Raw genomic sequence first — 16,438 nt, forward strand, 5'->3', positions numbered from 1 at the left:
ACTTCCCTGTCTCCCAGAGCCTGTTCTCCATGCCTTTCAGATCATCTTTCTCTCCTTCTGGAGAAGGAAATGGCAACCCACTCCAGTATTCTTGCCTAGAGAATTCCATGCACAGATGAGCCTGGCTGGCTACAGTCCACGGAGTTGCAAAGAGTTGGACATGAGTGAGTGACTACACTTCTCTCCTTTAATGAACCTTCTCCAGTTTCTTCACATGCTTTTTTGAGGGTCTGGATGATCCAGATTCTATTTATTTCGTGCTTTTCTCGATGCATTACTTTGGAACTGCCCTGGCCTCATGGCTCAGCGGGTATGTGACGTGTTCATTATTGAGCTCCCAGGGTGTGGACTTTCCGTCACTGAGTCCCTCTGTGTCTCTCAGCTGGAGCGCTCTGCTCTGTCCAGTGTTTATTTTATTTAAAGCATGAACCCTATCCCAGGGCTTCCCTGGTAGCTCAGTTGGTAAAGAATTCCCTGCAATGTGGGAGACTCAGGTTCGATCCCTGGGTGGGGAAGATCCCCTGGAGAAGGAAATGGCAACCCACTCCAGTGTTCTTGCCTGGAGAATCCCATGGACAGAGAAGCCTGGTGGGCTACAGTCCATGGGGTTGCCAAGAGTCGGACACGACTTAGGGATTAAACCACCACCACCTCCCAGTGCCAGGCATGGCTCTAAGCACCTTATTGCTATCAAGGCTTTGAATTCTCATAGTAACTGAGTGAGCAGGACTGTCATTATTCACAGTTTACAGATATGGAAACTGAAGCAGACAGGGAAGCCATTTAACCAAGGTCAAAGTCAGGAAGTGGTAGAGATGGGAGTTGAACCCAGGCAGTCTGGCTCCAGAGTCTGTGCTCTAACCACCTTGCTATGCTGCCTCTCAAAGCCCATCCTCCCATTTGGGGCCTCTTCTTCTCCCTGTAGACACACTGGACCCCCCCACTCTGTGTCCAGGCTTTGATGAGGGTGCTACGCCACCTGGGAGGGTTATGACCCTGGGTCAGGCTCCCAGAACTTGAGTGCCCCATTCCAGGCATGGGTGAGGGGGCAGGCCAGCTGGCCCAGGCAGAGGGTCCCTGCTCCTCCCCTGTACCTGGGATGACCGTGATGGTTTTCAGGGCCCGCAGCACCCGGAAGGTTCTCAGCGCTGAGATGTTGCCCAAGTCCACAAATTCCGTCAGGTACCTGGATGGGGGGTAGGTGTGAGGGCTGCGTCAGAGCCAAGGGGTGGGTGATGGGGCAGAACGAGGCCCAGAATGAGGATTCCCAAGGAATCCTTGTATTTGGGGTTACCGTGGAGATGCAAGGGGACAGGTCAGGGACCATAGGCTCCTATCGGGGCCTGGGTGGGAAAGACACTGCAGGGGCTTTGCTGAGGAGTGGGGGAGTGGCAAGGGTAGCCCAGCTCTCCCAGTGGGTGGCGGCCTGGGGGCCAGGTCACATGTACTGTGTGGAGGGGCACCCGGATGGACAGCCTCCAAGTCAGACCCCGAGAGTGACAGCTCCTAGAAAGGTGCAGCCCACTGTGCACGCCAGACCACAGCCCTGCAGCCCAGCCTCGGACAGTCACCCAGCCCACTCAGCTGCCCTCTCCAAGGCCTGGCCCCCTCCCTTCCCTCGCATCGGGCTCTGGACACCCCCCCCCGGGGCCCCTGCTCACGCCATCATGATGACGCTGAAGTCCAGCCAGTTCCAGGGATCCCGGAGGAATGTGAAGTCATCGATGCAGAAGCCTCGGGCCAGGATCTTGATGAGGGACTCGAAGGTGTAGATCCCTGTGAAGGTATACCTGGCGGGGAGAGGGCGGGCCAGGGCCAGGATGTGGGTGGCAGAGGCGGGCCTCCTGGGACGGAGGACCCAGGGGGCTGAGGACATCAGTGAGAGGGCCGGTGTGTGCCACTCTGGGGACCTAGGGTGCTGATGGCGTGACAGGGGCAGTGTTTGTCCCCCTGGAATACAGAGCAATGGTCACTTGGGGCGTCCTCTGAGTGGAGACACTGGGGAACTGGGGGAAGTGGGGGCGGGGCACTTACTCCACGTGCTTGGACCAGGAAGGCGGGTCACTCATGGTCATGAACACGCAGTTGGTCAGGATGGTGATCATAATGAACATGCTGAACAGCGTTGGGGGGAGGGTCAAGGAAAGTGAGGGAGCAGGTGGGGAGGAGAGGAGGACAGAGGGCCTCCTCACCCAGAGCGCCCCGTTCTTGCCCATCCCTGACCCCTGCCTGCCTTTCCCCACCCCTGTGCTCGCCCCACTCCGCCAGGATATGAGTGGATGAGCACCTTGATGGCGCAGCGTCTGACGATGCTGAAGGGGCTCAGGAGGTAGAGAGCAGGAGTGGCTGAGAAGCGGAAGATGGACTTGCCCTTGTTGAGCACGATGAAGGTCTGCAGCAGGGAGAGAGCTGTGAGGCCTGGGACAGGCAGACGGATGGACCAGGGACAGACAGGTGGAGGGAGGCATCCCTGGCGCGGACCTTCTTGTCGCTGTAGTAGGGATCCAGATCCTCCAGGGGGATGCCGATGACCTCCGGCGGGGGGTCCCCGTAGATGAGCGGCAGGTTCTTGCCAGCCTCCATGTCGCTGCGTGGCTTCCGCTCGGTATCCTCGATCTCCATCTGCTTGTTCCGCAACTGCCGGGCCTCCTCCTCCAACACCCGGCGCTCTATGGCTGCCAGGGACTCCCGGGTGAAGGGGCGTAGGCTCTCGGGGCCCAGAGGCACCACCGTGGGCAGAGACGCATTGGCCATCTTCGCATCCTGGGCTCAGGGGCCAGCAGGGTGGCGGGCAGCTGGGGCAGCTGCAGCGTGCAGCCCCCGGGGTGCTGGGCGGCCACCCCGCCCTGGGCCTGCGGTCCCGCTACTCACCTCCCACCTGCCCTGGGGCCAGGGCAGGCAGGTTGGCGAGCAGGTGCTGTCGGAACTGGAGGGTGTGCCTGCGGGCCTGGGTGCTGCTTTTGCACAGATGCTGGACACAGAGCATCACCCCCGCAGCCCTGCACCACACTCGCCCCAGTAGGGGGTTGGCTCCCCTCTGCACTGACAGAAAACCAACCAGGTCCTCTTCTCCCTCCGGGACTCGTGGCCAACGCCCCCGTGCCTTCAACTGCCTCCTGGGCCCGAGTTCTGGGAACTGTGTGGCTTCAGCCTACGGGGAACAGAGAAAACCACAGCTGGCTATACCCCTGTGACCTCGACCCTGCAGTGACGCAGAAAGGAATCGGATGTGAGACGTGAGGGCAGACCCAGAGGACGGGCCGAGGTGAGGGGCCCGGCGGGGTCAGCCTAAAGCAGGAACGGCAAACGGATTTCATCTTGAAGGCTGATGTGGATCAGCTGCTCTTGGCTGCCTGGCTGCTGCTGCTGCTAAGTCGTTTCAGTCGTGTCCAACTCTGTGCGACCCCACAGACGGCAGCCAACCAGGCTCTGCCGTCCCTGGATTTCTCCAGGCTGCCTGGAGATGTGGGCAAAGACCATGTGGGCTGGAGACAGACTCGGTGCGAGGAGACTGCGGGGATTGATTAGTAATGTCTGCCGGGGGCATGAAGGTGGAGAATGCGTGTACCTGCCACTGTTCACCATATCCTGCTTGGAGGGAGGAGACAAGGAAGATGTGTGAACATGTAGCACCTTGTCCTGAGCTTTGGGGAGGTGTGATGGTGGATGGGGAGCGGGAAGAAGGAAGATTCCCAGGCTCTGGGGATAGCTCCAAAAGCTTCCTCCTCCATGACCCATGGGATCTAACCTATGGGCAGGGAGGGGGAACTGGAGCAAGAAAATGCAAGGTGTGTGTGGGGGGGCACGTCAGGAGAGCCTGCAGGTGTTAACATGGAAGAGCAGGACACACAGGTAAGGTCCTGGGGAGAAAGAGATGGACAGTTTCGATGGTGGGGGCAGGGCGGGAGCTCCCAGGGACTGCTTTTGGCTGGTGGCCCCTGTATGAACCAGGCAGATAGACGGGCGCCTGCCAGGAGCCTTGGAGGCCATAAGAGCTACGCACTGTGTCTCCTGGCCAGTCTCTTGGTTGCTACTACTCCCCTCCTCCCCCAAAGCCTTCTTGAGCCTGTTCTTTGTGGAAGGGAGGCGGTGGCGGGTCACTTATGGCAAAGGCCCTGGGGAATGACCCACATCAGGAGACGGACGCAGGGACACCCCAGCCACCTGGTCATACACAGCCTTCCCAAGGACCCCACGGACAGAGGCTCCAGAGATACCCAGGGCTACACCAGAGGGCAGCTCTGTCACAGTGGGCCCAGAGGCCTGAGCAGTGCCCAGGCCAGTGCGGGCACTTCCTCAGGCTTGGTCAACAGGTGGGGAGGGCGGCCCAGGGAGCGGCCAGAACCATTGGCCAGAGCAGGCCACGCCCCCCGGCCTGACTGCCCAGCTGCTCCCTCCCATCACCCTGGGAGTCGTGTTTCCACGGGGATGACTTTGCTCATTCCTGCCCACCCCGCCCCTCAGCTGCTCATCGGCCCAGTCATGTGCATGGAAATGTGTTTGTGCACGGACACGCACGTGTGCACTCGTGCACACACAGAAGTGCGCATACCCAGCTTGAAACCTCTCCTCACACTGACCCCACAGTTGTACCCACCACTTGCCACACACCTTCTCTCCTTCATCCCCATCACTGGTCCCACGTACGTGTCCGAACAGAAGACATTGACCTGCCAGATGGCCCTGAAGAGACCATGGCCAATGAGCACCCTCCTGGTTCATGGGCCCCGCTTGGCACAATTCTCTGGCCTGATGCTGCCCCCTTCCTCCTTTGCAGGAGCCCAAGTGAAGGAGATCAAACCAGTCAATCCTAAAGGGAATCAACCCTGAATATTCATCGGAAGGACTGATGCTGAAGCTGAAGCGCCAGTACTTTGGCCACCTGACGGGAAGAGCCGACTCATTGGAAAAGACCCTGATGCTGGGAAAGATTGAGGGCAGGAGGAGAAGGGGATGACAGAGGATGAGATGGCTGGATGGGCACCAACTCAATGGACATGCGTTTGAGCAAACTCCAGGAGACAGTGAAGGACAGGGAAGCCTGGTGTGCTACAGTTCATGGGGTCACAAAGAGTCAGACACAACTGAGAGACTGAACAACAACATCAGAGTGGGATGACAGAAAACCAGGGACAAACAGTCCAGCTTGGGCCCCAGCGCCGGTGGAAACTGCTGGCCAGAGTCTCCAGAGCCCCCAGCAGTCAGACCGGTGGTCTCTGCGCAGCTGACCCTCCCTCGAGCGTCTCCTGGCCATAGCCCCTCCTTCTGTTTACGTGCTTGTTTATTTTGCCTGGTCTTTTGAGACACTTGTCTGTGTGGCATGCATGGTCTTCACTTGTGGCGTGTGGGATCTCGTTTCCCATGCGTGCATGCTCAGTTGCTCAGTCATATCTGACTCATTGCAACCCTATGGACTGTAGCCCGCCAGGCTCCTCTGTCCATGGGATTCTCCAGGCAAGAATATTGGAGTGGGTCGCCATTTCCTCCTTCGGGGCTCTTCCTGACCCAGGGATCAAACCCATGTCTCCTACGTCTCCTGCATCGGCAGGTGGATTCTTTACCATTGAGCCACCTGGCAAGCCCTGACCAGGGATCAAACGCAGGCCCCTTGCGTTGGGAGTGCTGAGCCTTAGCCACTGGACCAGCGGAGAAGTCCCCACAGCCTTTGTTCTTGAGAGAGGAATGTGGCCTCCCCATCAGGCTGCTCTCTCTACATCTGCTCTGTGAGCGCTTCCTTCCTGCCCCTGGAAGACGCTCTTCTCCAAGGCCTGGTCTGCAGCCCTGTTTTTGGTTGTTTTTCGCAGCAGGCGCCTCTCCCAGTGCCCTTCTCCTCTGCTCCGGGAACAGTCACCATCCCCCTCCTCTCATGGTTGCTGCTCACGCTCTGCACTGGCCCCGGGACAGGTCAGGTCATGGCTCCTCTTCTTGTGTTGCCTTCGCAGTTCTTAGGTCAATGGTGGCTCATGCCCTGCTTGTGTGATGGGTGTCTGTCTCCCCGACCAGAATCCTCAGAGACCAGGGCTAGGGGTCACCCTGAACTGGTGCCTGGCACATTGGCACGGGGCCCACAGCCAGCACAGCTAGCCTGGCACTTCCTCCTGCTGGCCCCTAGCTGGCCCCCAGTGGACTCCTCATCCCTCCCTTTGGAATTTGCACTTGGTCCTAAATTCCCTGCTTCCTCCCTCCCTCTTCACCAGCCCTGGAGCCACTTAGCGTCTGGATGTTGTGTTATATCAGTGGGTGGATGGCCTCCTTGGCTAGGCCAGTGGAGGCAAAGGTTTTGGTTGGTGATGGCCAAAATCATCCCAGTGGCACATCTGGTCAGTTCCCAACCTCGCCGAGGCTCCCTCCAGCACCCAGCTGTCTCTCCATCCTGCTGGGGGTGCTTCATCACCCCTCACCTGCTCCATTCAAACAGCCTCCCACCTGCCTCCCTGCCTCCCACCTGGCTCTCCTCCAATCCACCATCCCCATTTCTTTAAAAAAAAATTATTTTAATTTATTTATTTGGCTGCACTGGGTCTTAGTTGCAGTGTGGGGGATCTTTAGCTGTGGCATGTGGGATCTAGTTCCCTGACCAGGGAACGAACCCAGGCCCCCTGCATTGGGAGAGTGGAGTCTTAACCATGGACCACCAGGGAAGTCTCTACCCCCATTTCTAAAGTCATAAATCTGTTCCGGTCACCCTCTGCTTAATCCTTCACTGGATTAATAATGCATCCATAACCGACAAGGGCCTGCTATAAAGCACAGGAAACTCTGCTTAAAGTTACGTGGCAGCCTGGATGGAACCGGAGTTTAGGGGAGAATGGATACATGTATAGATATGGCCGAGTCCCTTTGCTGTTCTCCTGAAACTATCACAGCATTGTTAATCGGCTAGACCCCAATGCATTATAAAAAGTTTATTTAAAAGTGCGTCTGCATTCCTCCATGTGGCTCCCAGGCCCTCCATGATCCGATCTCTACCTCGTCACCCAGCCCTTCTCTACACGCACCCAGCCCCTGGCCATGGTACCCCCATTTTCACAAATGGGCCACACTGTTTTTCACTGAAGCCCGTGCCTCCTGCAGCACTCCTTCTTTATGTCACCCTGGAGAGCTTTAATTTGTCAGGCTCAACCTACACACGAACCACCACCTCCAGGAAGCCTTCCCTGGTAACCTTGGCTGAGTGGATTTCCCCTTTGGATCACCTGTGTGCCTGATGCTGAAGAAGAGTTCATCAAATGAATGAATGAATGAGAGGGCCCTTCCACCTGAGTTATTTCTTTGAGCCCACTCTGAACTAAAATCATGAACAGAACCTGGATCTCCTCTGATATGGCTGCTTTGAGCACTCCCCTCCCCCACCTCCTACAACTCAGCTCAAGTGCCGGGTTGTGTAATCCTTGAGCTTCTCCTTGTCTTCTGCCCTTGACCCTGAGATTTCTCCCTCTCCATCAGCCCCTCAGACTTCACCTCCCTCCTCTTCCAGCCTCAGTTACAAGAGCCATCATAATCCCCCCTTGAAAATACTGTTGGGAGACCAAAGATTCTATTTTTGGAATCCTTCCAGACTTCTTGTGTACCTTTTCATCTGGCTCTTCATTTTTACCTGTTATTATCCTTTATAATGAAATGCTTTTGAACTGTGGCTTTAGAGAAGACTCTTGAGAGTCCCTTGTATGGCAAGGAGATCAAACCAGTCAATCCTAAAGGAAATCAACCCTGAATATGCATTGGAAGAACTGATGCTGAAGCTGAAACTCAAATACTTTGGCTACCTGATGTGAAGAGCTGACTCACTGGAAAAGATTGAGGGCAGGAGGAGAAGGGGGCAACAGAGGACAAGATGGTTGGATGCCATCATTGCCTCTGCTAAGTCGCTTCCGTCGTGTCTGACTCTGTGTGACCCCATAGATGGCAGCCCACGAGGCTCCCCCGTCCCTGGGATTGTCCAGGCAAGAACACTGGAGTGGGTTGCCATTTCCTTCTCCAATGCATGAAAATGAAAAGTGAAAGTGAAGTCGCTCAGTCGCATCCGACTCTTTGAGACCTCATGGACTGCAGCCTACCAGGCTCCTCCATCCATGGGACTTCCCAGGCAAGAGTACTGGAGTGGGTTGCCATTGCCTTCTCCATCATTGCCTCAGTGGACATGAGTTTGAGCAAACTGGGATATAGTGAAGGACAGGGAAGCCTGGTGCACTGCAGTCCATGGGGTTGCAAAGAGTTGGACACGACTTAGCAACTGAACAGCAATAGAATGCTTACACTGTAATAGTAAAAATTATTCCCTTAGGGGGCTTCCCTGGCAGTCCAGTTTTTTTTAAAAAAGAAAGAAAAGAAAAGAAAATACCCTTAAGCATAGTCTTCTCTCTCTTTCCACCCCTCACCAGGGGCAACCTTCATCTACCTGGTAGCCCAGCTATGCTCTGCCTGAGTCAGGGCCCTGAGCTGCTGGGTGCTACTGCTGCCAAGGCGGGACCTGGCTGGGTTCACATTGCCTTTGTGATTATAAGCTCCAGGTTTTCCCCGAGTGCCACCTTCTAAGGATAGGTTTCCCTGTGAGTCTCACTTTTCTTCTTTTTGAGAACTATTTCGTGCTTTCTCTTCTTTCCTCCAACTATCCCCTCCCCATCCTCCCCACAGTGCTCCCAGCTGATGACTTAGTCTCCGTCTTCACACACGGGATCCATCACACACAGTCAAACCAATGGACCTAGCCTCACTGCCCGCCTCTTCCTCCTCCATCCTACCAACAGAAGAAGCAAGACCAGGACTTCCACTTCGGCTTGGGCTCCTCACTCCACTTGCCTTCCCAAGGACCTCCTTCTCTATGTATCGTCTCTTTCTCCCACCACCAGCCCCTCCCTCTCAGTGACCAGGCTTTCCCATCTTCAAAATAATGGTAGTGGTGACAAAAAGCACCCTCCTGCCTCCACGCCTCCCTTCCTTCTTTTTAAAGAGATATTTTATTTTTATTGATTTATCTGGCTGCACCGGATCTTAGCTGAGGCACAAGGATCTTCGATCTTCGTTGCGGCAGATGGATTTTTTTTTTTTTTTTTTTAGTTGTGGCATGCAGGATCTTAGAGTCATGGCATGTGGGATCTAATTCCCTGACCAGGGATGGAACCCAGGTCCCCTGCATTGGGAGTATGGAATTCTCACCTCCCTTCACGCTCGCTCTATTTTTCTGCCTCTCTTCATGGACGGACTGCTTGGAAAGTGTCTACACCAGCTGTCTTTACTTCCTTACCTTTTATTCCCTCTCCAACCCACTCCAACCTGGCGTGTGTCACCTCCCCCGCTCCACGGAAGTGGCTTTTGTCAAGTCACTAGCAGTCTCGATGCTGCCAAGCCTGCTGCACACGTTTCTGTCTTCACCTCCCTCAACCTCTTAGAAACATTCAACCCAGTTGGCCGTGGCCCGCTTCTGGGCAGGCTCTACCCACCCAGCCTCCATGACAGCTCACGCATGCTTTACTTCCTGCCTCTCTGGCTGTTCCTTCTCAATGTCCTTTGTGTTTGTCCCTCTTCCTCTCCCCAGGGCTCTGTCTGGGTCTGGATGGCATCACTCCTATGACTGTAGGTAGTGTTATAGGAGTATGGCAACTCTCTCCTCTGAACTCTAGACTGAAATACTCAACTGGCTCCTGGACCCCACTATGTGGATAGTAATAGGCATGCAACCAGTAGCATCTGGAATGAAACATATGCCCACTGACCTGCTTTTAGCACAGGGAACTCTGCTCAATAATAGGTAACAACCTAACGGGAAAAGAATTTGAAAAAGAAGAGATACATGTATATGTATAACTGAATCACTTTGCTGTATACCTGAAACTAACATAATATTGTAAATCAAGTATGCTGTTGTTGTTTAATCCCAAAGTCCTGTCTGACACTTTTACAACTCCATGGACTGTAGCTTGCCAGGCTCCTCTGTCCATGTGATTTCCCAGGCAAGAGTACTGGAGTGGGGTGCCATTGCCTTCTCCAGCAGATCTTCTGACCCAGGGATCGAACCCTCATCTCCTGTATTGGCAGGCGGATTCTTTACCACTGAACCATCAGGGAAGCCCCAAATCAACTATATTCCAATATAAAATAAAAAGATAACAGAAATATATTCTCAAAACAAACAAACAGATAATCCAATTAAAAAATGGGCAGAAGATCTAAATAGACATTTCTCCAAAGAAGACATACAGATGACCAAAATGCACATGAAAAAGGATTCAACATAGCTAGAGTCTAGAGAATTAATTCTGGAGAGGGTGAGGAGAAAAAGACACCCTACTACACTGTTGGTGGGAATGTAAACTGGTACAGCCACTATGGAGAACAGGTTTCACTCCCAAAAGGGGTTACAATCAACTATTAAGCTTGAGGACACAGTCCACCCAAGACCACCCACATTTCTGATATCAACCGCAAGGTTAGGTTCCTCAAGATCACTGTCTTTTTCACCCTCTTCCTCTACCCAGGAGATGGTACCACCATCCATCCAAGCCCCAAATCTGCTCAAATCAAAAGCTGAGATGTCTTTGTGAATTCTTCTTCTCCCTCATCTCTATATTCAGCCTGTCCAAAGTTCTATTAATAACATCTCCAAAATTCCTATAACCTCTGTTTTCCCCTACCCACCCTGGTCCATATCACAACATTTTCTTGCAATAGCTGCCTGCTTTTGCCTCTGCCCTCTCCAAACCAGTCTAGTAAAGCAGCAGGTGCTGGTTTATGTAAACATTTAAAAAAATATTTTATTTATTTATCTGTGCCAGGTCTTAGTTGTGGCATGCAGGATCTTCTATCTTCACTGTGGCAGGATCATTAGTTGTGGCCTGTAGGATCTAGCTCCCTGACCAGGAATCAAATCTGGGCCCCCTTCCTTGAGAACATAGGATCTTAGCCAGTGGACCACCAGGGAGGTCCCAGCGGGTACTGTTGTAAAAATAAGAAGCTAATCATATTGTTTCTCCTGCTTAAATTTCTCCAGTAATGGCCTATTGTGCTTAGAATAAAACCTAAACTTCTTTTGGTGGTCTCCAAGGCCCTGGTGATCCAGCCCCTATCTATACCTCTTCACCTTTGTCTGCTGATCTGTTCTCCCTACCCACTCTGCCTCAGTCCTTCCGGCCTCCTTACAGCTTCTTGACCACTGAACTCAAGTCTGCCTTTGGATCTTTGCTCTCTCTGGAGCTCTTGTCTCCTATCTCTTCACATGGCTCTTCCTGCTCACTTTCCCATCAAGCCTCTAATGTCCCTTCTCCAAGAGGATTTCTCCTCCTCATCTCTCTGTCCTAGCCCCTTGTACTTGCCATGATGGTGTATTTTCCTTGACATTATTTATCATAATTCATAATCACTTGTTTATTGGCCTAATTTATTTGTCTATCTCCTTCACCAGACCAAAATGCCGAGAGAGCAGGAACTCTGTCTGTCCAGATCACCACGGCTGGTCCCAGGCCTGGACACTTCGCAGATACTCAGTGTGTGGATAAGGCCTTGGATATAGATCTTTCTGAGAATAATATGGATTCTGAAAGGTTTCATCCATCCATCCACCCAGCCATCCTTCCATCCACCCACCCAGCCAGCCAGCCATCCATCCACCCACCCAGCCATCCATTCATTCTGTTCATAAGTCAGAAGCTGAGCTAGCCCTGAGTAGGACACAAAGATGCACCAGCTACACATCCTGCCTTCCAAGAGTTGATAGCTGGGGAGATGGGCACAGAAGCTCTGATATGAGGAGACAGAGATGTTCGCCCTAAAGAAGGGAGCAGAAACGAACACAACATTATAAAGCAATTATATTCCAATAAAGATAAATAAATAAAGAAGGGAGTGGATTGTGCTACGGGAGTTCGGGTGGCTGGAGTGGTGACTTCCAGACCAGGGAAAGGAAAGAAGTGCCTTTTCAGTTGAGTCACAAAGGATGAGGAAGTTATGGGCGCAGGGAAGTGAAAGGGAAGGACACTCCACGGAGAAGGGACAGCCGGAGGAAATGCAGAAGCCGGACCTAGGGAGCTGCGCTGTGTCAGTCTTTGGAAGGCTTGGAATCCGTATGGGCTTTTTTAAAAGATTATTTATTCCTGTGTGCACTGGGTCTTTGTTGCTGTGTGGGCTTTCCTCTAGCCGTGGCTGAGTGGGGCCTACCCCCTAGCTGCAGCAAGCAGGCTTCTCATTGTGGTGGCGTCTCTCGTTGTGGAACGTGGGCTCAGTAGTTGCTGCACATGGGCTCAGTAGCCGCGGCTCCTGGGCTCTAGAGCACAGGTTCAGTAGTTGTGGGAACATGGGCTTAGTTGCCTTGTGGCATGTGGGATCTTCCTGGAGCAGGGGTTGAACCCATGTCTCCTGCATTGACTGGGGGATTCTTTACCATTGAGCCACCAGGGAATCCCTGTTTATGGGCTTTGGGGAAGTGGGCTGGGCAGCTAGGCCAGGGCCTTGAAGATCACATCTGGAAGTCTGGACTTCATCCCCCTGGTTTGGAAAGCCCCTCCCAGGGGTGCTGGGTTGCTTACATTGGCCAGTGGTTATGTGCCCCCTGCTCACCCTAATAGTGTGTCTAGAATAGAATGACAAGCTGGGCTATTTGCAGTGGCACCAGCGGAGAGTGAAAAGACATCTGGGGTATACACACAGCGACTTTCTGGCAGGGACAAGTACTGATAATGTCTCATGTCAGTGGGTTGGGTGTCTTGCAGGCAGAGTAACGGGAGCCATGTGACAGCTCAAACCCTCCTTCCGCCAGCCAGTCTCTGGCCTCCACCTCAGAGATGTGGTGTTTGAGGGCCTGGGGGAACCTCTTCTCACGGAAAATTTTTTAATTTTTTTTTTTTGGCTGTGCCAGGTCTTAGTTGCAGCACTCGCCGTCTCTGATCTTTGTTGCTGCTTTAGTTGCAACATGTGGGATCTAGTTCCCTGACCAGGTATCGAACCTGTGTCCCCTGCATTGGGAGTGTGGAGTCTTAGCCACTGGACCATCAGGCAGTGCCCCTCCCTGCCCCCCGAATTTAAGAATGTTAGATTTGCAAGGACCAGAGACATGGAGTCCAACTCCCTCATTCTGCAGATGGGGAAACTGAGGCCTTGAACGGAGCAGTAACTCCCTACTTCCCAGACCACACATTTATTCCTTTAACAAACATTTCCTGAGCATCCACGCTATGCGGGGCTCTATTTGGGGAACCAGGGATACAGGAGTGGCGAAGTCCCGGTCCTCACTGAGCTTGCATTCCCGAGGGAGAAGGCAGATAATAAATAAGGAAGCAAATAAGATAATTTTAGAGAATGATAAATGAAAGGCTCAGCCAAGACTAAAACCCTGTTCCCTGGGCACCAGAACTCAGTTAGGAAGTGAGAAGCTCCGTCGGAGACTGCGTCAAAACGGAAGTTTGGGCGGAAGTCGGGGTTAAAGTCTTGGGAACCTGGAGGCAAGGGTTGTGAAAGAAGGGTCCGGAGTCAGGGAGCCAGGCGAGGGCCAGCTGTCCCCGGGCGGGGAGGACACTGGAGGGCGAGGCAGCTCTTCTCTGGAGCGGGTCCAGCCCTGCATTGTCTCTCTCTGTGGGGCTGCCAGGTCGGAACACCCAATTCCAGATATAGTCTGACCGCAGAGAGAGAGAGAGGCTTTTTCTCCTTGGCCTGGACACCCATTGTGTTCATTCATCCCAAAATGGCATTTACATTTTCAGCAGCCCACTTACAAGGGGAGTTTACAGACACCCCTGGAGTTTTCATCATGAACTGTGGCCATATCAGAGTTTCACCATCCTGTAATTATGCAACTGACTTTTCTCTTTTAAATCCAGGTGGAGCTCAACAAAATATTAGCAAATCAAATCCAACAGCATATAAAAAGGACTATACAACCAAAGGGGATTTACCCCAGGTATGCAGCACAGATTCCACACTATAAAATCAGTTAATTTTTATAATTATTTATTTATTTGGCTCTACTGGGTTTTAGTTGCAGCATGCCAGATCTTTTTTTTTTTAAGTTGTGGAATGTGGGTTCTAGTTCCTTGACCAGGGATGGAACTGGGCTGCCAGCATGGGGAGCACAGAGTCTTAGACACTGTGCTAAGAAAATTAGCACAGGAAAGTTCCAAAAATCAATTAATGTTAATCTGTCATATCAACAGGCTGAAGAAAAATCCTATAGTCATATCAATGAATATAGAAAATGAATTTTACAAAATCCAACACCCATTCATGATAAAAGCTCTCAGCAAACTAGGAATAGACGAGAACTTCCTCAACCTGATAGAGAACATTTTCCTAAAAAATCCTACAGTGGACATAGTACTTAATGGTGAGAAACTGGAACTTTTCCCATTAAGATCAGGAACAAAGAAAGGATGTCACCTCTCTCCACTCCTTTTCAATATCATACTGAAGTTCTAGCTAATGCAATAAGACAAGAAAAGGACACAAAAGTTACACTGATCAGGAAGGAAGAAATAAAATTGTCTTTGTTAACAGATGACATGATTGTCTTTGTACAAAACCCAAAAGAATCGACCAAAAACAAACAAACAAATCCCCTCTTGGAACTAATAATGATTATAGCAGAGTTTCAGGATGTAAAGTTAATATAAATTCAGGTGGTGGTGTTTAGTCACTAAGTCATGTCCAGCTCTTTTGTGACCCCATGGACTGTAAGGTCACCAGGCTCGTCTGTCCATGCGATTTCCCAGGCGAGAATACTGGTTGCAATTTCCTTCTCCAGGGGATCTTCCCAACCCAGGGATTGAACCCACGTCTCCTGCATTGGCAGGAGGATTCTTTACCACTCAGCCACCTAGGAAGCCCAAATTTGAGTGTAGGATTTTCCATCTACCTCCACTTAAGTGCCTCTCATTCATTGCACCTCTTAACCTGCAATCTTTTGTAAAAATTTGATTCTCCCCACTCAGTTCAAGACCAATCCCTCACAGCTGAGTGCCTATGATCCTAATTGTCCCAAATTACTGGCCAAACAAAACTCATGACAGACATCCCCACCTCCTGCCACTTATATGCTTCTAGAACCTTTTCTCTTGGGACACCAAGCTTCCAATGAGGGTCCTTCACACCACCTAGCTGCACTGAATTGGCCTGAAACCCCCCAAGGAGCCTCAGCCATGCCCTGCCAGCTTGGTAACAGTTGCTGTGGGAAACCTCCGGAAGACTGAGAATTGATGAGACCTGCCCCTCACAGCCTTCCCGTTCACTCTAGGGCCCATTTCCCAGGATGCAGAGATGGTGGATGACTTGCTGGCCTTGCTCAGCACCATCTCTCTTGCCAACCAAGCATGCCCTTCATCTCTAGTAAAGCTGCAGTCCAGGCTCAGGCTGTTTCTCTCTGGATTGAGGGCAAAATTACCCAGAGCTGCAGCCAATCCTCAAGCTTCACCTGCAGTGAGGGCTCAGACTCAGGACTTTCTGGGAGGCTGAAACAGATCAAACTTTCTCTGTCCTGGCCAAAGACAGCACCGGGCATCCTGGTGGCCTACTTCCCAAATTCCTGCATTTCTGCTGTGGCCCAGCACCAAGAATGCAAAATGGATCCCTTCCTCCCGTCCCCCTAGTTGTAAATCTCAAATCACAGCTTTTTTCTCAGCGGGGCAGGCTGGGGGTAAGGACGGGAAGAGGGTAGCTGTGTTGTTTCTCTGCCAGCACTTAGGGCCTCAGCCTTGGCAGGCCAGGGGCCTGGAGGAAGTCACTCCAGATGGCCCTCCCCTCTGGTCTGACTCTCTGTGGAGGAAATCTGCTCGAAGAGGTCTTGGAGGACAGCCTGGAGCCTAATGCAGAAACCTTTGGACACTCCAGAGCTATGAGAGTTCCAGAAACCCTCATGGTCACACCGTGAGGGAGTGGGAGGGTTACCCTGGACAAGGGGTGGGCTAACGCTGATGACACTTTCCAGTTGGGGCTCACTGGGTTGAAATAAGCCTCCCTTTTTCAGGCACCTGATTTAACCAGGCTGATGATTTGTCCTGCCTATGGGGAAAGAATGATCGTAGTGTGGCCACATTTATTAAATGTCACGCGAGTGTATGTTCCTCGGTTCTTTGTCTTGTCACAACAAAGATTTAGAGTGACGTTTCCACTTAGTGTTTGCCTGGAGATGGGGTTCCCAGGAATGGGTTTTCCCTCCCAAGTGAAGTGAAAGTGAAAGTCATTCAGTTGTGTCTGACTCTTTGTGACCCCATGAACTATAGTCTATGGAATTCTCCAGGCCAAATTCTGGAGAGGGTCACCTTTCCCTTCTCCAGGGGACCTTCTCAACCCAGGGCTCCAGCATTGCAGGCGGGTTCTTTACCAGCTGAGTCCCAAGGGAAGCCCAAGAAGACTGGAGTGGGTAGCCTATCCCTTCTCCAGCGGATCTTCCCGACCCGGTAATCAAACCAGGGTCTCCTACATATGAGGGAAGCCCCCCTTCTCCCAAGACTGAGCCTTA

At 52.3% G+C, this 16,438-nt stretch overlaps 1 protein-coding gene across 2 annotated transcripts in view; it reads right to left on the reverse strand.

Moving 5' to 3' along the window:
• Positions 1 to 16,438, reverse strand: part of SCN4A (sodium voltage-gated channel alpha subunit 4) — a 52,297-nt gene that overhangs the window by 30,370 nt on the left and 5,489 nt on the right. The window contains exons 1-5 of one of the 2 annotated variants that reach the window (XM_005694000.3): positions 2,482 to 2,754; positions 2,274 to 2,392; positions 2,035 to 2,124; positions 1,662 to 1,790; positions 1,095 to 1,186 (exon numbers count right to left, since the gene is read on the reverse strand). In XM_005694000.3, coding sequence (XP_005694057.2) covers positions 1,095 to 1,186; positions 1,662 to 1,790; positions 2,035 to 2,124; positions 2,274 to 2,392; positions 2,482 to 2,754 — 703 coding nt within the window. Of the gene's footprint in view, positions 1 to 1,094; positions 1,187 to 1,661; positions 1,791 to 2,034; positions 2,125 to 2,273; positions 2,393 to 2,481; positions 3,152 to 16,438 lie in introns of those variants that run through there. The other variant, XM_013972591.2, reaches the window with a different exon arrangement.

The sequence above is a fragment of the Capra hircus genome, chromosome 19, assembly GCF_001704415.2.
Source record: "Capra hircus breed San Clemente chromosome 19, ASM170441v1, whole genome shotgun sequence".
NCBI lineage: Eukaryota > Metazoa > Chordata > Mammalia > Artiodactyla > Bovidae > Capra > Capra hircus.